At 36.1% G+C, this 22,694-nt stretch overlaps 1 protein-coding gene across 2 annotated transcripts in view; it reads left to right on the forward strand.

Moving 5' to 3' along the window:
• WDR7 (WD repeat domain 7) overlaps positions 1-22,694 on the forward strand; it is a gene marked incomplete at both ends in the record, with an annotated part of 335,367 nt that overhangs the window by 115,671 nt on the left and 197,002 nt on the right. For both annotated transcript variants that reach the window (XM_079717825.1, XM_079717826.1), the window contains one exon: positions 10,833-10,946. In XM_079717825.1, coding sequence (XP_079573951.1) covers positions 10,833-10,946 — 114 coding nt within the window. The remainder of the gene's footprint in view (positions 1-10,832; positions 10,947-22,694) is intronic.

Here is a 22,694-nt window from a genome sequence, read left to right on the forward strand (position 1 = left end):
GTTATATTTACCACCTGTTGAACTGTTCTCTCCATGTACCATGCTGGAGCCTTAAAGAGTAAAAACATATTCCCTTCCTGCTTCATATTTTCTGTTAGCACCCTGTTTCTCATTGCCTTTAGGGCTCTCACCTTAACTGACCTTTTAGCCTTATTTTTGCCTCTCCACACACCTTGTATGCTTTTGCTACCCACTTCTGTAGCTACATCAGGATCCTTTAGCATATTGTCCTGTCTTCCTTGATTTTTTTTTTACTTTTTGTCATTCCATGGTAAATTCTCATATATACTTTAAGATGCAAATCAAATATTTCCTTTCCATGAAGTTCTTTTTGACATGTGCTCTCTTCCTCACCCCATCCCAAGCAGACTTAACTGATTTTTCTTCAGATGCTCACTGTATTTTCACTTAAAAAAATCTATATTTTCTACAAAGCTCTAAGTTTCTCTAAAGTCCTTGAGTTTTCCCCTTTTCATTTTTATCCCCTTTACCTAGCACAACCATCATTCCAAATAAAGGTCGAAGACTCTTCCCTCCTTGTCCATCCCTATGTTCAATGCCCCCCCTCAAAAAAAACTCTTGATTTTCTCCCCATTTATACCATCTTTATTTTTTAAAAAATCTAGATCATTGGTTTTCAAACATTTGAAACAAAGTGGTATCCTTTTTTCAAATGAAAACTTGCATACACTGTGCTTGCGCACACACTCCCACAGATAAAAAGGTAAAGTTGGGGAGTTTGGAGGGCTCCGTTTTCCTCCTGGCACTTCTAGGGAACTCGTAAGGGCTCCAAGAAGTAAGGGTTGCTGCTTTAGACAGTAGAAAGTTTTGCACTGGCCTTGTTGCTATGTCTGTTTTTGAGTCCTTCCAAATCATTCTTCATGTTGTTTCAGGAGAGATCTTTCTAAAGCACAAATCAAATTATTTCTCATGCTTATATTTTGTTAGAGTCCCCATGGCCTCACCTCACATGTGAACTTCTTGGGAGGTAAGGGTGTCTCCTTCACTTTGTGTCACTAGCACCTGGTATGGCTAGTTCCTGGCACGGGCTTGGTATGTAGTAGCCTGGGTGTTGAAGATAATGAGGGAACTTGGCACGGTTACCCATTTTCTTCATATTTGTGGCTTTGCTTTACTCAGATTGGCAGTGCCAGCCTCTTTCTTATTCAGATCTCTCCCATCTTTCAGGCCCAGCCCAAATCTTCACTCCCTATTTCAAAGCTATCCTTAGCTTTAGCAGCTTTTATCAGTTTACCTTTCTTTGATTTCTAAAGCAAGTTACTGTGATTATAAAGAACAACATGCTGATTTATTTAGTGCACCTTTTTTGTTACCGCTTGGTGGTATAACCTCTGTCTGGGTAATCCTAGCAACAACAACAAAAGCCATAAATGGTTTCAAAGGTACTTTCTTATCCAGGAGGATATACTTTACCCAGTTTTGAGATATATACTTCGGGTTTCTCAATCAGCCAGAGGTCATTATTTTAAGTTTATGCTTTAGTACAGTTGTGTGTCAAGACAGATTTGCCTTTGTTTCTCAACATGTTGTAGGTTGAACAATACATCCTCTTTTTATTGTGTCTTCTGAAACCAAAATTGCTGTTGAGTCAGCTCATAGCCTGCAAATCAAACAGAAATCTTTGAAAAAGTACATGCAAAGAATTAAAAGTATTAGGTGTGATTTTTACCTTGGATGTGTTTCAGGTTCTTGTTGGGAAAGAGGAATAATAAAGCTTTATCCCCTTACATTAATATTCTATTGCTATAGTATACTTCCTAATTATGTTTTCTGTTCCTTGTGTATTTTTCAGTAAGTGTGTTTCCTCTGTTGCTTTCAGAATTGTTTATAATTGCATTTCATGTGAGAGCAGTTTTCTTAAAAAAAAATAATAAAGTGCTAACTAGGAAAAATGTATTTCATCCCATTAAAAATAACTATCAAAACTTATGTTACCAAATGACTATTATATTCGTATTCAGACTTGAAGACATTTTGTCTATTTTTAACTATATTTTTCATTTCTCTAATTGCTCTGTGGCCTTTAATAAACTAACTTGTTTTTGATAAATTGAAATGATCTCTATTTAGATTTAGGGATAAATACCTTCACCATTTCTTATAGGAAGGCTTTTCTCTGAGACATCTATAATGTTATATTTTATATTTTTGATGTTATTGGGGAAGGAAAAGTGGATACTGTGTCTTTAATGGAAAGCAAAAGGTTATCTTTCTCTGGCCTTTGTGTGTATGTGCTGATGTGGATGTAGGCAGCCAGACAGGCAATGTGTGCAGAGAGACTAGGGAACTGGCTGCGGATCGATAGACGTGGTGTGAAGTGAATTAATGCGAGGCAGACCGTCTGTCTGTCATAAGGATTGTGGGGAATGCGGAGCGGTGCGGTCAGTCAATGAGGAGATCTGCTTCCAATAAATTCAAGCCTGCTGCCTGAAAATAAATTCTAGATATGCACCCCCTCCCTTCCTTACTGTGAAATTTTAGTTTATTCAAAGTAAATGTATATCAGATTCTTGCCTCATGTACTTTAATTGGACCACTGGAAAACCACAGTTGGGAAAAACTGATGAAATAAAAATACCTGCTATTCTTTTAGATCCAGTTTTCAATCTCAGTGGAAATCTATATTTTAATGGGAATCAGAAATATAATGTTTGTTAATATTTGTAAATATTCTGGTATACCTTTTTCTTTCTGAGTCCTAAGAATATTGTTTAACACTTCCCTCTACTCTTCAATAAAATAATAATGAATTTAAATGGTTTTATATTGCAGTACTGGTTAAAGTGCCGTGTTTTAAATGTTATTCTATTAAAATTTAGTATTTAGTCTTTGATTCTTAAGTTAATCACATGACACTGAAGTCTTCTGAGTTCACATTATTAATCATTACTCAGATATTATTAGCCAATAGGAAAAAAAATGTTTATAAAGGTATTGGGTTGGCCAAAAATTTCCTTGGGATTTTTCCATAACAACAGAAACCCAATAATTTACAAGCTTTTGAAAGATAAATCTTATAATAATGTGATTTTACAGAAGGGAAGAGGCAAGTGCAGTTTTATCATTGATTTTGAAAACTGTATTTCCATATTTACATGAAAAAATGTTTTCCTAAAGTGATTAAAAATATTGCATACAAATGGGACAGTTGTCTATGTACATCTCTCACAATGAATAGTGGTGTAAGTGTTTAGAAATCTGGATGGCGTGAAGATCTCATCATACTCTTCCCTGTCCTCTGTTTCTTACTTCTGCTGCTGCCACAGCCAAGCCTCCTTCCTTTCTCTGCTGGGTCCAAACTTACTGATAACAGTTTTCTCTTCCATTCCATTTTTTCCTTGTTCTCCTTCTGATTCACAGTGTAGAACCCATGTATACCTATTGTCTGGCATAATGTGTATTCATTTTTTTAATTTTGTGAATCTGGATTTGGTTTTTTAAGTACCTCATATTTTCCCATTACTTCTTTGTATCTTTTTTTATTGTATCTCTTTGTTGTACCTTTTTATTATATGTCTTTCACCAAAGCACACTTACTATTATTTTATAGTATATTTAAATAGCATAATTTGTGTCATGGGATTGAAGGTATTGAGTTCTATTCATGATGTATTTATTGAATCTTTATGAGATGTTCTTTACTGCCAAGTATTTTGTGGATATTCAGAAAATAAATGTCTTAGATTTTATGGCATAGTTTGACAGATAAGATCACTTACATCAAGTACATAAGAAAATAGCAAAGTAGTGCCATATTTTTAATTGACACTGCTTATAATCTTGATTATCAATATGCAAGAAACTGAAGCCTCCGTGTCGGTGTCCTAATATTTCTCAGGAATATTTCATCATCTTACTGATAGTGGAGAGTGATGAGGTGACTTTTATGTTTCAAAAAGTTTAGTTTTTTAATACCAGGAAGAAAGTAATACATTTTTTTTCTGGTCTTTGTGTTTCATTGCAAATAGCATTGTATTGTGGCATAACCTCAATTCTTTTTAGTGACAGTGATATAGTACCTTCTATTGTATCTTTTTTTTTTAAGTTAGGTTTATTGACTGTAATTTATGTGTAGTAAAATTCACTCTTTTTAGTGTACAGTTCTGTGATTTTAAACAAATGTAGATAGTCATATTTCTGCTCCCACGATTAAAATATAGATTATTTTCATTATTCTAAAATATTTGCTTAGACCATTTTGTAGTCAGTCTTCCTATCACACCCCTAGCCTCTGGCAATCACTGATTTGATTTGTATCCTATAGTTTTGCCTTATGCAGAATGTCTGCTGTCTATTATGTCTGCCTATTATAAGATAGTAATGTAGCATGTAACTAAATACTGTGGAGATTAGAAATATGGAGGTTATGGCTGGGAATTTTAAAAAATGTTTCTTTTTTTTTTTGGCAGGTAATGATTAGCATGCTTAGAAGGGTTAAATAATGGGTTTTGCTCCTCTTTTACCATAACTTTATGGTCCAAAAGTTCAAAAGGAAATCTATCATTTCCTTAAAACAAACTTATTAAAATTAGCTTTAAATGATCTGTGCCATTTGTATTTGATTGTAGTAATTTGGCCTTTCCATTCTCAGTATCTCTTACCTTTATATCTTCCAACAAAGGTTGGAATCTTAGGTATTTTGTTATCATGACAATGCCCAGTTAGACTTCAAGTTAAGATATTTTAGCTGATCCTTAAAAATGGAAATATAGAATTTTGAAGTAAACAAATCAATCTTTTTGTATTGATTTGTAACAAAATAACCCAGAAAATTTGACTATAAGAACTAACAGAATGAGTTACAGATATGGTCAAAATCAAGAATATAGTTTAATTTTTTAAATTAAAAAGGGAACATTACTCCTTCCTGACACAAGAAAAACATTCAGGGTGAATTTGTTTTCTTATTGCATAAGTGTTCTATGTGGCCCTTGTCTCCCTGTTTTCTTCAGCTACACGGCAGAAATGATACCAAAAGAGTACACAGAAGTGGTATGGATTTCTTGGTTGATCTGGAATGGTAGAAAAGCAAACTTTTTTTTTTTTTTTTTTGCGGTACGCGGGGCCTCTCACTGTTGTGGCCTCTCCCGTTGTGGAGCACAGGCTCCGGACGCGCAGGCTCAGCGACCATGGCTCACGGGCCCAGCCGCTCCGCGGCATGTGGGATCTTCCCGGACCGGGGCACGAACCCGTGTCCCCTGCATCGGCAGGGGGACTCTCAACCGCTGCGCCACCAGGGAAGCCCCAAACTTTTTATAAACAGCTTCTTTGAGATATAATTTATATGCCATTAAATTCACACTTAAAACTGTACAATCCAGTGGCTTTTAGCATATTCTGAGTTATGCAGCTATCACCACTATCAATTTCAGAACATTTTCATTACACCAAAAAGAAACTATAGACTCATTAGTATAACTAGATGGGATTATGCAACATGTGCTCTTTTGTGGCTGGTTTCTTTTACTTAGTGCTTCATTTCCTTGTATTGCTGATTAATATCCCATTGTATGACTTTATCACATTTATCTATTCATCAGTAAATTGTGGTATATTTATACAGTTATTCATCAGTCTTTGGACATTCAGATTGTTTATACACTCTGGCTTTTATGAGTAATGCTGCTGTGAACATTCCTGTACAAGTCTTTGTGTGGACATATGTTTTCATTCCCTGGCAGTGGAATTGCTGGGTCACAGGATAACTCTATGCTTAACCTTTTGAGGAACCACCAGACTGTTTACTGTAGAGTGCTGAGAGTGCTTTATATAGTCTAGGTACTAGTCCCTTGTTGGGTATGTGATTTGTGAATCTTTTCTCTTAAGTCTGTGGCTTGTCTTTTTAACCTCATAATAGGGTCATTTATAGAGCAAAAGTTCTTAATTTTAGTGAAGTCCACTTTACCAGTTTTTCCTTTTATGGATTGTGCTTTTGGTGTCAAGTCTGGCCTCAGGTACCAAAGATTTTCTCCTATTTTTTTTTAAAGTTTTATAGTTTTATGGTCTACATTTAAGTCCATGGTTCATTTTGAGTTGATTTTTAAATAAAGTGTGAGCCGTAGTTCAGAGTTCATACTTTTTCTGTGTGGATATCCAGTTGTAGTAGCCCATTTGTTGAAAAGGCTATCTTTCCTCCATTGATTTGCTTTTTGCACCTCTGTCAAATAACATTGGACATATTTGTGTTTGTCTTTTTCTGGTTTTCTATTCTGTTCGCTTAACCTAAAACCAAATAGTTTTAATAACTTTAAATGATAAGTCTTGAATGGGGCAGGCTGATTTTTCCTACCTTATTTTCTTTTCAAAAATTCTTTTAGCTATTCTAGTTCCTTTGTCTTTCTATATAATTTTAGAAATATTTGGCTATATGTACAAAAAATTGTGCTGGGATTTTGATAGGAATTACATTAAACCTGTATACAGAAAATTGACATCATTACTATGTAGAATCTTTCAACCTATGAACATGGTGTGTCTCTCCATTCCATTTATTTATATCTTTGATGTTCCATCAGTGTTTTGTAGGTTTCATCTATTTTTTTTTTGTATTTACATCTAAGTATTTCAGTCTTTTGAACCAGTGTTACTAGTATTTTTCTTTTAAGTTTAGGTGTCCACGTATTCATTGTTAGCATATAGAAATATAATTAAGAATTTTTTTCTTGTATTTTGCAGCCTTGCTGTACTCAGTTATTAGTTCGCATATTTTTTGTAGATTCCTTTAGATTTTCCACATAGACAGTTATTTTTTCATTGAGTAGGATTACCTCATCCATTCCAAACTGTATGTGTTTTCTTTTCTTGCTTTATTTCACTGGCTGGAAATTTCCAATGCTGGTTTTTTTTTGTTTGTTTGTTTGTTTTTACATCTTTATTGGAGTATAATTGCTTTACAATGTTGTGTTAGTTTCTGCTGTATAATGAAGTGCTATATGTATACATATATCCCCATATCCCCTCCCTCTTGCACCTCCCTGCCACCCTCCCTATCCCACCCCTCTAGGTGGTCACAGAGCACTGAGCTGATCTCCCTGTGCTATGCAGCTGCTTCCCACTAGCTATCTATTTTACATTTGGTAGTGTATATATGTCAGTGCTACTCTCTCACTTTGTCCCAGCTTACTCTCCCCCGCTCCCTGTGTCCTCAAGTCCATTCTCTACGTCTGCGTCTTTTTTCCTGTCCTGCCCCTAGGTTCATCAGAACGATTTTTTGTTTTTAGATTCCATATATATGTGTTAGCATATGGTATTTGTTTTTCTCTTTCTGACTGACTTCACTCTGTATGACAGACTCTAGGTCCATCCACCTCACTACAAATAACTCAGTTTTGTTTCTTTTTATGGCTGAGTAATATTCCAATGTATATATGTTAAATAAGAGTGGCATTGTGGACATCTTTGCTTCATTTTTGATCACAGGAGGAAAGCATTCAGCCTTTCACTGTTAAGTATAATGTCAGCTGCAGATTTTTAGTAGGTGCTCTTATTAACTTGAACAAGTTCCTCTCTCTCTTCTATTTGTATTTTTCTGAGAGTTTTTTTTAATCATGAATTGATGTCAAATTTTATCAAGTTATTGACATGCTCATATGATTTTTTTTCTTCTTTAGCCTCTTAATATTTTGGATTACATTGATTTTTTGAATTAATGTAAGGATCGTGTTACACTGATTCAAAAATCAATATAATACTTATATTTTGTCAAGGATTTTTGAGACTATATTCATGAGAGATACTGATTTGTAGTTTTATTTTTTTTTGTTGTTTGTACACTTGACCCTTGAACAACATGGGTTTGAACTGAGTGGGTTCACTTATATGTGGATTTTTTTCAGTAGTAAATACTACAGTACTACACGATCTGTGGTTGGTTGTATCCATGGATACAGAGGGCCAGCTATAAGTTACACCCAGATTTTTGACTACACAGAGGTTTGGTGCCCCTAATCCCTGCATTGTTCAAGGGTCAACTCTATTTTCTTTTCTTCTGCCAAGAGATATAGGATTTTATAACCCTTACTTTGTTTTGGAAAGCATCGATCAAAGAACCAGTTTCAGCATAGATACTTCTTGGTCTTTCAGCCTTGGTTACTTTGAGATATACAGGTTTGCTTCTTAAGCTCTGTTCCAAAATACTGAATGCCCTCAGTTGAACAGTTGTCTAGTATAGCCCAAAAACACCATGGAGGACTTCACAGTAATTATACTCAATATCATGTGATTCCATGACTTCTTATGCTTGTGCTGTGATATTCTGTCATGCCTCCTATCCTGCCCTGAGCAACTCAGTCCCTGGAAGGACTTACTGGTAAAAGCATATTGGGGTTGAAATGGGAAGATCTACACATCAATACTGGTTCTTGAATTTAGTAGCTGTATTATGCCGAGCAAGTACTTGACCTCTCTTATTAAATGAGATAAATTTAAATGGATTTATAAACTTGTTACACATAAATACTAGCTTTATTTTCATGGAATCCCTTAATTTTACAGGAAAGGAAAATACTAATAATAAATGATTGTTGCCATCTAAACTGTTCCTTAATATCATTTCCCTGTTTCTCTGATCATTTTCAAAATTATCAAGTGTTAAGCATGGAATGAGACTGAAAGATTTCAGAGATTTATATTTTGGTTTAATAATCTGAAACAACGATCTTTGATTTTGTGCTTAAGCAGTAAGTCTGTAGAAATGTGGCATTTACCTTCTTATCTCTTCTTTGTGATTATTTTACTGATAACCATCTTTAATCAAATAATTAACATAATATTATTTTTCTAGTAATTCCCCTTCTTTATTTTAAAATTTTATCTTGAAAACCAAACAACAAAAGTGATGCTGTAAAGGGATGGCCTTTGTCATTTTTTGTCATTGGGGACCATTCATTTAGCACTGTTCATTCTTTTGTTGGAGCAATACTGAATAAAGTGGTTGCACTAAAATGACGTTCTCCTCCCCAAATTTAAATTGTTAGGCCTTGGAACTGCCTACTGGTAGGTCTACTTCTGGATCATTCATGGTGGTTAATGACTAAGATTCTTCCTCTTGGTGCCTTTCATAAACCTGAGGCAGCAAGGTTGAATTTCATATAGAAATTCAGTTAATGCATTTTGGAAGAAAAGAAATCCTGGAATATTTGTAGCTTCTGGTTTTAAAAATATTGTGTTGGATTTTATATGTGCAGTTATCGAAGCACTTATTAAGAAGATTTGATTAAAAGGTTCAACTCCTGAAGTAACTTCCAGTGGGTGAGATTTTTATATACCATGATTGAGCAATACCTCTTGGTAACCATGTGTAAAATATTGGACAACCCCTCCTATCCATTGCCAAATTAGATGCAAATTGACAACAAAATATAGACATTCTCCTCTTTTTGAAAGTTTGCTTTACAACCCTTCACTTTTATGAAAGATTGTCGTTAGTACCTGTTTTTGCTGATTGAAAGATAGCTAAAGAGGATTTTCGCTTTTATGAAAAAAGACAAAAGGCAATAATAGCACTCAGCATTTGTTTAGCAGTGAGCTGTTACAGAGCCAGGCACACCAAGAGCGGCTTAGAGTGGCACCACCAAGCTCCTTCCCTGGGAACTATGCTCAGCATCTCAGCATCAAGCTGCCATTGGTTTGAATTGTGTCTGTGAGCTTCTGTGCTTTGTCTTGAATTCTGTGCATTTGTTAGGAAGATGTGTCCTAAGGTGATTGCTTCTTTGCTTTATGTTATTCTGGCTTACAAAAGGTTTCACAGCAGTGCCCTACTTTCAGATAGTGGAGGGGGGGAACCTATGTATCATCAAAGATGGGAAAAGACCTTTGTATGAATTTTCAAATTCTCAGGTGGTTTACAGAATGGAAGTTTTTGGTGCCCTGATCTAGTTCACCTGTCTGCTTTCAGTTAGGTTCTTTCAGTTCCATAATTATCTGACCTCATATCTAATTCCTTCAGAGACAGAGAGATATTATGCTCTTGGGGCAACGCACTTCAGGTCTTTTACACAGAATCAGAACACAAATCCCTCTTTTGTCATCATCCTTCTTCCCAGCCCCCAAATTATAAGCAAACTAATATTAAAGAGAAGTAAACTTTTTAAATAGTCCTTCACTTTCTACGTTTTTTTCTCCCTCTTTTTAGCATAATTATGTCTAAATTTGCTAAAGTAACTGTAGCAAAAACATTGAAAGGAATCAAGTAAAACTATAATTTACTTCATCATTTTTCTGTTCCCAGATCTTAGTTAAAAGTCAATATAGTTTGCATCCATGTACATATATATATATAAAGCAATAGAACACACATGAATATTTTGTTCATTAATTTCTGTCTCTCCCTAATTTTGGTGAATATATTGTATTTTTTTTAACATATTGCATTTGCATCCAGTAAGTCAATTAAAACACTTTAAGAGTTTGGTCCACCTTTTTTTCTTTATATAAATTTATCTATTTTATTTATTTATTTTTGGCTGCGTTGGGTCTTCGTCGCTGCGAGGGGGCTTTCTCTAGTTGCCGTGAGCAGGGGCTACTCTTCTCTGTGGTACGCAGGGCTTCTCATTGCTGTGGCTTCTGTTGCAGAGCACGGGCTCCAGGCGCATAGGCTTCAGCAGTTGTGCCTCACCGGCTCTAGAGCGCAGGCTCAGTAGTTGTGGCGCACGGGCTTAGTTGCTCCGCAGCATGTGGGATCTTCCTGGACCAGGGCTCGAACCCATGTCCCCTGCATTGGCAGGAGGATTCTCAACCACTGTGCCACCAGGGAAGCCCCACCTTTCTTTTAGTTTTTAAAAACTAACCCTTGTGCTTCCCATTTGTTTTAGCTGGGGTCTCAGCAGAAGCCATGCAGACTATTACCACTGCTCCTGATGCCTCAGGGCCAGAAGCCAAAGTCCAAGAGGAAGAGCACGACCTTGTGGATGATGACATCACCACTGGTAAGCATGATATCTTTAAGGTCCAGTATTGGAAAATGCTTTTAGGTCGTTTACAGTGGGATTAAATATGTTGATGGAAAGGATGGAAACTTGCACTGATGGAGTGTTTAGTTTTTGATACCCTTTAGTGCCCTTTTTGATACTGAAGTAGAAAGAAGCAGACTGTTTATTTGGTCCAGGTTTGCTCATTGTTGCTATAACAATGAACCTGCTAGCTGTGCATTTGATTTTCTGGGAACCTTCTAATTCAGAGGCTAGGATCATTACTAAAGCCTTGGAACATGTAGAGGAATACACTTATTGTGTTATGAAAAGTTTTGCAATTATAGTAGGGTAAACTGAAAATATCGAAGTTGTAATAGCAATTTATGCAACACAGGCTACATGAGGAAACTTACAGATACTCTTTGTACCTATATTATAGAAATGAATGCTGCTTTTTCAAATTACTTACATTGTTTGGGTATTGAACATTCTTATCTGTGTTATTTATCACATGATCAGGCATAAGGTAAAATTTATGAAAACCATACACTGCATATGTTCAGCCTATCTTTTTATAGGCTTAAAGCAGTTTCAATTACTGGATCTCCAAATGCATTCAGCTCAATTTCTTTCAGTGAACAGAGGATAAAAACAACCTAGTATAAATATTTTTATTGTTAATAAGAATGATAAACTCTTATTTTTGGTGCAGATGGTTAAAATGTAAAATCTGACCATATAAATCTACAACTATTGTGAAGCAAGAAGCATTAACTTAATAGTAATCAATAATTTGAAAAGAAGCATGCCCAGTAAATATCAGTAAAATTTTTAACAATCATTAAAGGGAGGAAAAAAAAACAAAGGGAAGTTGTAATTTTTTTTCTCTCCCTTTTTCCTTTTAAAGCTCTGTGTAGCAGGTTCTTTACTGTTATCACCTGACTGCCCTTAAATTTCTTTCACTGGGAAGAAGTTGAGGGAGCCTTATGATCTCCCTTGAAAATTTACAAAGCCTATATTTACAAACCTATAGACTTGTGCCACTGCTGCAAATAAGTAGTTGACTACATTGAGGAGCATCTGGTTTTCAGCAAAAATGAGATAATGGTGGTCGATCTTACTTTTTACTGTATCAATTCATTGATTTAAAAAATCTCATCCACCTTAAATATAAATTATTTTGCAAACTTCCAACTTTGCTGAAAGTCATTTGTACTTCACAGTTATGGAACTTGTTTCAGCAGCTACTAGAGAAAATTATTTCATTTGCAGATTTTTAAAAACTATTTCTTGCTTTATTCAGTTTTCACTGCTTTTTTAAAAATAATGCTATAGATATGTTTTGTTATTCCCTCTAAATTTTAAAGGTTTCCTTGTCGATAAAAAGTCATGGTTTAAGGCTTCCCTGGTGGCGCAGTGGTTGAGAGTCCGCCTGCCAATGCAGGGGACATGGGTTCATGCCCCGGTCCGGGAAGATCCCACATGCTGCGGAGCGGCTAGGCCCGTGAGCCATGGCCACTGGGCCTGCGCATCCGGAGCCTGTGCTCCACAACCGGAGAGGCAGTGAGAGGCCCGCGTACCACAAAAAAAAAAAAAGTCGTGGTTTAAGTAATAGAAAGAAGTTGCCTCTGCAGTAGTAGAATAGCTCAATTTGCATTCCAGAATAAAAGCTGAATTTTTGAGCTCTCTAGTATTATTAAATCAGTACATTGAAATTTTGAATTATGCTCTGCCGAAGTCACAAGACAGCATTATAGCACATGACTGTGTGCTTACTTTATTGTTCAAAAAATCAAGAAAAAATGAAAAATCTAGTTTGGTGAGTCAGTTAATGCTACATAAACTGGTCTTCCCTGGTGGCGCAGTGGTTGAGAGTCCACCTGCCGATGCAGAGGACACGGGTTCGTGCCCCGGTCCGGGAAGATCCCACGTGCCGCAGAGCAGCTGGGCCCGTGAGCCATGGCCGCTGAGCCTGCGTGTCCAGAGCCTGTGCTCCGCAATGGGAGAGAGGCTGCAACAGTGAGAGGCCCGCGTACCGCAAAATAAATAAATAAATAAATAAATGCTACATAAACTATATTTTAATCTGTAAGAGTTCAATTAAATGTATGTGATGTATGGCTTTTATCAGTTGATTTACTCATTTCATGCCATGAGTACTAGAAGCAAGAATGCTCAATATCCAAAGAATGTAAATAACAAAAAAGGCTTCCTTAACATGTTGTCAGAGCAACTAGCATGCTGCAGCCTGTAGATCGTTCAGGTTACCTTTAGATTGTGTGACTTGATTAAGATGTGGTATAGATTTTTGTGAGGGTTTAGAAGAAAACTATATTTCTTTTTATTGACTAGAATCCTATATAAATTGCATTATGAAAAATATGGTAGGTGCATTGAGAGAAACCTGTTTCAAGCAAAATAATCTTATTTTGGGATAACCAGCATTGTGTAGCACAAGAGGTACTACAAAAGGGAAAACTGGCCAATTTAACCACTCACTTTGAAAAATCTGACTTTTCCCCTGGCTGTTTAAAAGGAATTCCTCTAATAATATCACCTCAAAACAAATAGAAATCAGGCTTCCCTGGTGGCACAGTGGTTGAGAGTCCGCCTGCCGATTCAGGGGACACGGATTCGTGCCCCGGTTCGGGAGGATCCCACATGCCGCGGAGCGGCTGGGCCCGTGAGCCATGGCCGCTGAGCCTGTGCGTCCGGAGCCTGTGCTCCACAACGGGAGAGGCCACAACAGTGAGAGGCCCGCGTACCGCAAAAAAAAAAAACAAGTAGAAATTATATCATGACAGATATTTGCTTGTATTTTGAATGAATTCTTATTTGAATGCTGTAGCTAGGCTAATATACATAGTTGTATTAATTTTATTTTTGTAGTAATCTGGGGCTTCATTCTTCAATTAACTGAATTCAACAGCTGACCAAGATAGCAATTAAAATATGAAGTATAATTTAGTGCTTTTGTATAGGCAGAATTTCATATTTGAAATTTTTCTTTTGAGTAAGAGCAAATGAGGTATGAATATTGTCTTAACGACACTTGGATCTGAGCTTAGCAGTCTTTGTTAGTGTTTGCCGTATAAAAGTAAAGAAGCATGGATAAAGCTGTGTAAGTGTTGGCAATGATCAATTGGAACTAATTAAATTTATTTGAAATGAAGAGTCTTAACTGGAAGAGGACAGCTGGAAAAACTGGGAAGAAAAAATTGAGTCTTGATTGAGACAATTTAAACCTTCACCCTGTCATTTAAAAAATATGCTGCAGCTTCTTTCTAAATCTCTCTTTTGAAAGCTAGTATCTATTGACCGGCTCTACAAAGTAATGCCAGTGTGCCTTGGTCAACACACACCCTTGGTTGTACTTAGCATTCCAGCCTAAGGTTTATCAGATTCTTTCCTTTAACCAGATGTCTTAAATTACATTTCAAAGCCGTATTAGCCACTTTCACAGATTAATACTGTTTTATGTAGGAAAAATATTAAAACCTATTCCTAATTTTTAAAAATATTGTATAGTATGCATGGGAAATATACTCCCCCCTCCAAGGGAATTGTTTCAGGTTTTGCAATACTCTGTATATTTAAAATCTATCTTAACAACAATAGTAGTGTTTTCTTGAAAGTAAAAAGAACGGCGTTAAGATTGTTTCTAGATTATTTATCATTTTAGAGTCTCAAGAATATTATTCTATACCTGTGCATTTGCTTTTGTATGTGTACTTTTGGTACTGCAATTTAAATGTTTATATAGATATATAGTCAGTATTTGTAAATAACATGTTATTTTCATTACAGTATGAAGAGGTGATAATTATGTTAGTGGAGTAAATCTCACTAAAAACTGATAGACATAGAAAAAATTTTAGATAAATCATAATCTGTTTTTTTAAGGTAGACCTTTTAGGTGAGTTTGTTAATTATCTTTATGCAGTTTTCACTGAGGTAAAGGATGGCATTCTGTGTGAGGATGAAGCTGTACCTCCCCTAAATGTGGCATTTTAAAACATCCTCCCTTAATATCAGGTTACACAGAATTTTGGAAGGGTTTCACTCACAAACCTGTATGGACCCCTTTAAGAAAGTCACTGTATTCTCCTGTGGGTCATACTACAGTGTCCTACCCCTTGTTCAATATGACAAGGGCACAAACTGACCATCTAACAGTGATAAAGAGTCAGGAGCCACTGACATTGTCAAAAAGAGACAACGTGATACTAGATCAGCAGCACAGTGGACAGATTCAACTGCTCACAACAAATGCACCGATGATATATGGATTTGGATGGGTGTGTTGACTCGATATTTGTTGTATTTTTTGTAGCATTTAAACTTAATTTATAAAAAAAGATGAGAAATGCTATGGAAAAAGAAAAAATAGAGAAAGGTAAGAGAATTTGAAAGCAGTATCAATTGTTAACTTACTCTGTACCAACCACTTTATTCTTGACACTACCAATGTTTCTTTGAAGTGTGTTCTAGTATATTTGTCCAGATACAGAGAGGAGGAAACAAGCTCAGGAGAGGTCATGTTCATGGGACTGAAAATGAGTCCTGCCTGACTCCAGAGCTGATGTGTAGGCTTGAGCACCACCCCGCACTGCCTCATAGTCTCCAACTCATTGAAGTTTGGCATCTTTTCACTTTCTTTTGAAATGGGAGATGATGTCACCATCCACCTTTATTGCTTCCAATAGCGAGCATAAGCCTGATATTTGCCGGCTATCTTATTGTCTAGAAGGCAAACTTGTTATTCTAAATTTAGAGCAAGAGATTATCTCCCTTAAGGGGGAAAATCAGCACGTATTTGTTCTTTAAATGTTCTTTTAAAATTTGTTCTTTAAATTATTTAGGACTGCTATGATGTTAAGACTGTAAGTACAGTTAGTGTTCATTACTAAACAGTTATTACATACAGGTAAAATGAAATTTGTATTGTTCTGTCTAGCTTTTTGAAGTCACCAATATAAAACCGACACCTTAACATAGATTCACACAGCAGAGTCAACATTTCTAGTATATTAAGTTAGAGCTGAAAAGCACATCTTGTCTGAGACTAAATATTGATTGATTAATTTTACCATTTACTGAGGCTCTGTTCATAAAATGTTTATACATTTGTTTTGACTGAAAGATAGGAAATTCATCCTGTTAAAGATAAGCTCTAAGGAACAAAATTTGGGGCATTATATATTCAGAAATCAGAAGCACTTTCTTAGTAGAGAGACAGGCCTTATAATTCGTAAACTAGAATAAGACTTTCTGCATTGCACCATTTCCCTTTCTCATTCTTTAATTTATAACTGACAGTCTAAAAACAGTACAGATCTATGTGAATTTTAAATCATTTGTTTTAAACTGTTACCACTACTCTTGTGATTGACTTCAGAATGTTAGCTACTACAAAATATGAGTTTACTGTTATTAAGATTTTGGATAATTATAAATGACTAATGCTGTGGTTTACTTACCATGCAGTTTTCTTTTTTAAGAAAAATAAGCATGAATTTCATAGTTTTCTGAAATATTTCTTCAAGTAATTTACCTTTGTATACATTTTTTTTAATCTTGGAGAAGAAAATTTAAATTAAAATATTTTTTGCTGTTTAGTGTTTAATGTCTAATACTCAGTTTTAGTTATACGTTGATAGGATGTTAAGTAGAATATTTCTAAATATGGTATTTGAGAGTTGACAGGAATATTAAAATACAGCCCAAAGTATGGCTTTTTGTCATTCATTTTCTCTTTTCATATTTTCCACTCTGGGTGATTGACTTTCCCTTTTCTTTGGTTTTAACTACCACATCCATGTTAAAGACTATCAAATCTGTATCTCCAGCCTAGGCTTGTGTTCTGAGTGTCAGATTAATATGTCCTCCTGCCCAAATGTCCCATAGATACCTAAATACCAAGTCCAAAGTGAGCTCATATTTATTTCTAAAACTCATCTCCTTTTATATTTATATCTCGTAAAAGGCATCACTGAGGGTACCATCAACTGCCTAACACCCCGCACCAGAAACCAAGGAATAATCCTGGCTTTCTTACTTTCCAACAGTGTCCACTGGTAGTTGGTACCAGTTCTTGTAAACTACACCTCTTAAATATCTCCCAATGATCTTCCCCTCCTCCATTTCCACAGAGAATACCTACGTCCAGACTTTAATTTTTTCTACTTTGGATTATTATTATATTCTCCAGTAAACATCTTCCTGTCTCCGTTCCCTCCCCTTTCAGTTCATGTCTTTCATTACTCTGAGAGTTTCAGAAGCCAGTTCATCACCTTTCACCCTCACTAACTGCTGCTTAATGGTTTCCCATTAATTATAGCACAAAACCCAAACACCTTAGGAGATATCTAGGGCTCTTCAAATACCTGACCCCTGGCTCTAGCTTCAATGGCTGCTGTAGCAATACTGAACTTAGTTTCCCCGGAGTACCCTGCTGTTTCATGACCCTTACTTTGCCTGTGCACCTCCATCTGGCTGCTATGCTCTCAGTTCCCTCACATGTGAGGTGAAGTTCTGAGAGTTCTCTTCAAACCCAGTGTGAGTGTCACCATCTTCCCGAAGCCCTCCTGGCCCCCCTTATGTAAGATCTCCCAGTTCGTTGTATGCTTTTCTGCTGTTGCACTCTGTAACACTGTTAAGTGACCGTTTACTTATCCTTTATGAGTCACGTGTGTGCATATGACTTTTACCTCTGTATATTTCTAGCACTAAAACAGTGCCCTGGTCCATAGCATCCTCTCAGTAAATGTTTATTGAACGAATGATTGAATTAGTGAAGCCATATGATCAACTCATTTCAAAGAGCATTCCTTATATACTATATATTTATTTATATATATTTACTATTCTTATGTAATATATATATGTATCTCCCTAACCTCCCCACTTCTCCTTAGTGGGTATTCAATGGCTCAGAAAGCGTTTGTAACAGGTCAGTGAAGGAATATAGGCTTATTTCTGGATAAACTGTCTCTTGCCTTTGTGAAAATGAGATTTGGAGAAGACTTAGGAGCATAAGCAGAGAAGCAGACTCTTAGGACTCTCAGAGAGTTCCCTTTTTGTGGCCTGCACTGACCAGACAGTGGCAATGTGCTTATGAACAGTGGTCTGAGTTGTCTCTTGAGGCACACTTTTCCCTCTGGGTGTGTCTCTCCCGTTGCCCTGGGAGCTGTGCCACCTCATTTCTAGGCTCAGCTCTGTCAATGAAAACAAAAATCTCTTGTGTTTTTTCTGGAACTAGAGGTACCAGAGTAGCTGTTATCCAAGAGATCCCCCTGGGGCTTGGGATGCCACTGCTGGAGAAGCAAGGTGGCTTGTGGCTTGTATGGGAGTAGGGGAGAGATGGGGAAGTGGGGAGATGCTCACGGGAGGGAGAGAAATACAGAGTTTTTCCAGGAGGCCTGACATTTAAGCACACGCCACTAAAGAATGAGAGTGTGGAATCCTGTTGTGTGATGGTGCACGTAGTGTTTTTGTGCCATTCCCCCATGTGCCTGCAGTCAGTCATTTAGCACTAGGAAAACTTGCTTTTTATTGTCCATTGAAAATTGCAAGTTAACGTACCCAGATTTATTGTGTTTAAGCTTATGTTTAAAAGCTTGGCCTGGGGTTCCTTGCCTGCAGGAGAGCACAAAAGGAAAAGAGGCAGGAACAAGGACAAAAACATGGCTAATAAATACCATTAGAATCTTCAGTTTCACCTTAAAACTATTTTTAGACTCTTATAGATGGAAAATCTGCTTAATATCAATGTATTTTGACCAAGAAAGTCTTGGTCATTTAATTCATTTAAATGAATTAAATATCATAAAGAATCAGAAGTGCTATAACATACATTACTTCAGATAGCTGTTACATTGGCACCAAATCTTTTATAATGATATTTTCTAGTAATAGCACTTTTATTTTTTTAATGTGTGTGTATTGACTGCATATAATACTTAGGCAAGGGGTTGGTCAGGTAAACAGTAATTGATACCATCTTAGAAAACTGTTCTAAAATAACATATTTAAAAACCAGGAACTTAATAGCTATCACAACAACTCATTAGTATTTACTAAGTACCTAAGAAGTGTCAGGCTGGGCTCTTTTTAATCCTCACAGCTCACTGTAATTGTCCTCATTATTGCTCCTGTTTTACAAGAGAAGGAAATGAGGCATAGAGTAACTTTCCACATAAAGGCCACAGGTAGGAAATGGCAGAGTCAAGATTTGAATCCAGGCCATCTGCCTCTAGAGCTTGTGCTCTTAAATGGAAGTAATTATCAAAACCAGATCATATAAAAAATCACATAAGTACAAAAAGAAACAAGTATATTCATTATGGCATGTCATTTTCTCTTTGTGTGATATAGAAACTTCTATTTTAATTTTTAATATAGTTTAATTTTTAATGTAGTACAAGGAAATATTCAAAATGTGTAGAAAAGACATGCTATTTTCTTAAAATATAAACATGGATAATTAGTATAGGAAGATAATTTTACATATTTTCTAGATAAAATTAGGATTATTTTATGTTTGTATAAAACCACATACATAGTTACACTAACATGTACACAATATTAGATCATAAAGGCTTAAGGTTTGGTTTTTAGATTTAATAGTGTATTTTTTTTTGATAAACTTAGACTCAGTAGGAACAAAGAAGAAATATTTAGTTGGATAAGAATGTTGTAGCTGTTAAAAAATAAAAGCCCTCCATGGGAGTGAATAACCTTTCAGGATAAACTTAAAATTTGGCCTTTTGTGAGCTGTGTAATAATACCTCACGGATAAGAATGAATTTCATTAGATTGTGGCACACTATTATATATCTGTATATTACATGAATTGCCCTTATAATTGATATCAAACCCGTATGACCAAAAGTTGTAATTCACAAAAGTAATGACAGCAGTGTCTCATAATTCACAGTCTTTATGTCATACCTGTGAATGATTACTTTTACGTGCAAGCCATGTTAAAGGGGAAAAAAAGGGGATGTGGAATTTTGAAGAGTTCTTCTTCCTGATACTTTCTAGTCACTTTTAGTACGCAAAGAGATAAACTGACTACTATCCTTGAATTTTCCCATGATTTCTTGGATTAAAATTAATTGTCATGCATAAAGGCCTTTATTCTTAATTCGAAATTTTAAATCATAAGTGGAAGTTAGTATTTACTATTTGAGGTGAAGACAGTCATAAATCTGAATGTATTTTCTCCACATGATGTAATACACTAGAAAGAGGAGCCTTCCCTCACAGGTAGGATAAAATCAAGTGAGACTATTTACTCTTTTTTTGGGGGGGTGGGGGGGTGGGGTGAGATTATGGTATATCCTAAATAAAAATGCGTGAATTAAATGAAGTAAACCTAATTTAAAAGGATTCAGAGAAACTGAATTAGCTACTCCCTCTTTGCCCTTTTTGTATATACATATTTTTTTCAGTGTCTTTGGTATCCCCTGAAAGAAGTGTGAGGAATATCCAATTTGATTCAACAAAACATTAATATGCACCTTGTATTTTTCTATCAGCACATTCTGGGGAGGATATAACAGAGCAAGCATCCTAGTTGAGAAGCTGAAGGTGAAATTTTACAGAGAGGCTATATATTCACACGTAGCTCTACACACCCACACACACTCGTATGACATACATGTACCTAGGGCAGACTTTAGGTAGGAGAATTCAGAGCACTGGGGATTAGGTAAGGGTAGGAATTGCATTTGAGGTAAGCCTGCATTTGTGACAGAGGTGGAGAGACATGGGAAGAAAAACTTTTGAGGTAAAGCTGTTCGTTTAGGACTTGGTTTGAAATGAAGGCTCTGTGGAGGGCTGAGAAGAGTGGCCAGGCTGGAGCTGATGGCCGGGCAGTACCGTCCAGGATGGAGGGTCTACTGTCAGGTCAGGTGTGTTCATGTGGAATGTAGCAGATTCTACATCCTGTGCTATGTGTTACTTTAAAGCAGGGCTTATTATTAAAGGGATTTATGATGTTGATGGTGTGTATCGGCTTCATGCCCAATGTGCTTAATTCTACTCCCATGGTTTTTCTTTTCATTCAACAGTTAGTTTTGATCACCTTCTAGGTATTGAGTACTTACTAGTTGTTGAGTGTAGGGTGGAGTTTATGCTTCAGAGGGCAACTGATGACTGGTTGTGTTTATTGTTTGTTGGGAAATTTTTACCTGAAGAACTGTTATTCGTGAAGGTATAATAAACTCCTGTTACTGTGAGGCAAAACTTACATTTCGTATGTATGTCTAAGAGTGAATCCATAGATTTCACGGAAACAGAAAAGCAAAGTGAAATCAGCTGGATGAAAAGCCGGTCTGCAGTAGTAAATATGTAATTAGAATATTTTTAGAATAAATATGGTTACAGCTTAGGCCCTGATCGCTCATTCTCTGTGTTCACATTTCAGCCTCCCTGCTTATTCACTGGGTGGCCTTGTGCAAGTTACTTGACCATGTCAAGCCTCAGTTTTCTCACCTGAAATCTGAGGATAGTGAGATTGTTAGAGGATTAAATGAGATGATGCATGTAATCTTCTTAGCAGAACAACTGGCACATAGTAAGTGCTCGAGAAATACTATATGCCCCCTCCCTTCCTTCCCCCCAATTACCACCAACATCCTTAAGTGATTTGCTTTAATAAATAGAATAAATGGTTTGTAACTAACATAAATCATTTATAAATTAGTTCTTCCTGATGATGATGTTTTTTCTAAGTAGTTTGATCATCACTCCCAGAGATATAAATTTACTAGATAAATTTACACTTTATAGATAGAGAAATAAGCTGCATCCAAATTTCTGTGCATATTTTTAGAAATTCCTAAAAGCTGGCTCATGAAATATAGATGAATTATTATATTTTCTTAAACACTTTTATATGGCTTCTTTTACCACATTTATTGTCTGAGTTGAATCTGACTGAGAAGAGTGAATCATTTATAAAATAGAAATAATGACAGCTTTAAAAGATACTTAAGGTAGCTAAGGGAGAGTTAATCTGCATATTCAAACCCATGTTTGGCCAGTGGTGGTCAGTGAGGGATGGGAGAGAGACAGTGATGCTGAAAAGCTTTCTGAGGAATCTGATGCAGCCATTGAGCTGAAAGTCACTGCTAGACTTAGGAAAGCATATTTAAAAGATGATAAAACTAACACAACATTGTAAATCAACTATACTCCAATAAAAAAATTTTTTTAAAAGGCGATAAAATGTAAAGGATAAAAGGAAATCTTCACATACTGTCATTAATAGTCTTGCCAAGAAAGAAAAAGGAGAAACATTTAATGCAGCTGTCATACCTGCAAAGGATGCTTACGTTTTAGCTGAGGTTTTTAAAAGGTATGTTCTAGATATTTGGCAAGCTCACGATTTACTTCCCAGGCTGGCTTGACTTCTCCTCCCTAGCCTGTTTCCCTATATTCCAGATTTGTACAACTGGGTGAGATTTTGGAGGTAAATTATTGAAAGCTATAGAAAACCAAGTTAAGAATAGCAACAAAAGATAATTATTAACTGCACAGAAGAAAAAAAAGTAGTACTGAAAAAGTTATCATGATTGACCAACCACATGGTTAAGCTGTGAGTAGCATGCACATCTTCATGAAAATGTAAACATTGATGATGATATCATAGTTTTAATAAGAATTATGATATGATAAATTGGGAGGCAGAGGAAGAAGGCAGAAGACAGATTGTGTGTGAATGTGGTGTGTGCATGAGTGAATCTGTGTGCGTGT

The sequence above is a fragment of the Hyperoodon ampullatus genome (assembly GCF_949752795.1).
Source record: "Hyperoodon ampullatus genome assembly, chromosome: 13".
Taxonomy (NCBI): Eukaryota; Metazoa; Chordata; class Mammalia; order Artiodactyla; family Ziphiidae; genus Hyperoodon; species Hyperoodon ampullatus.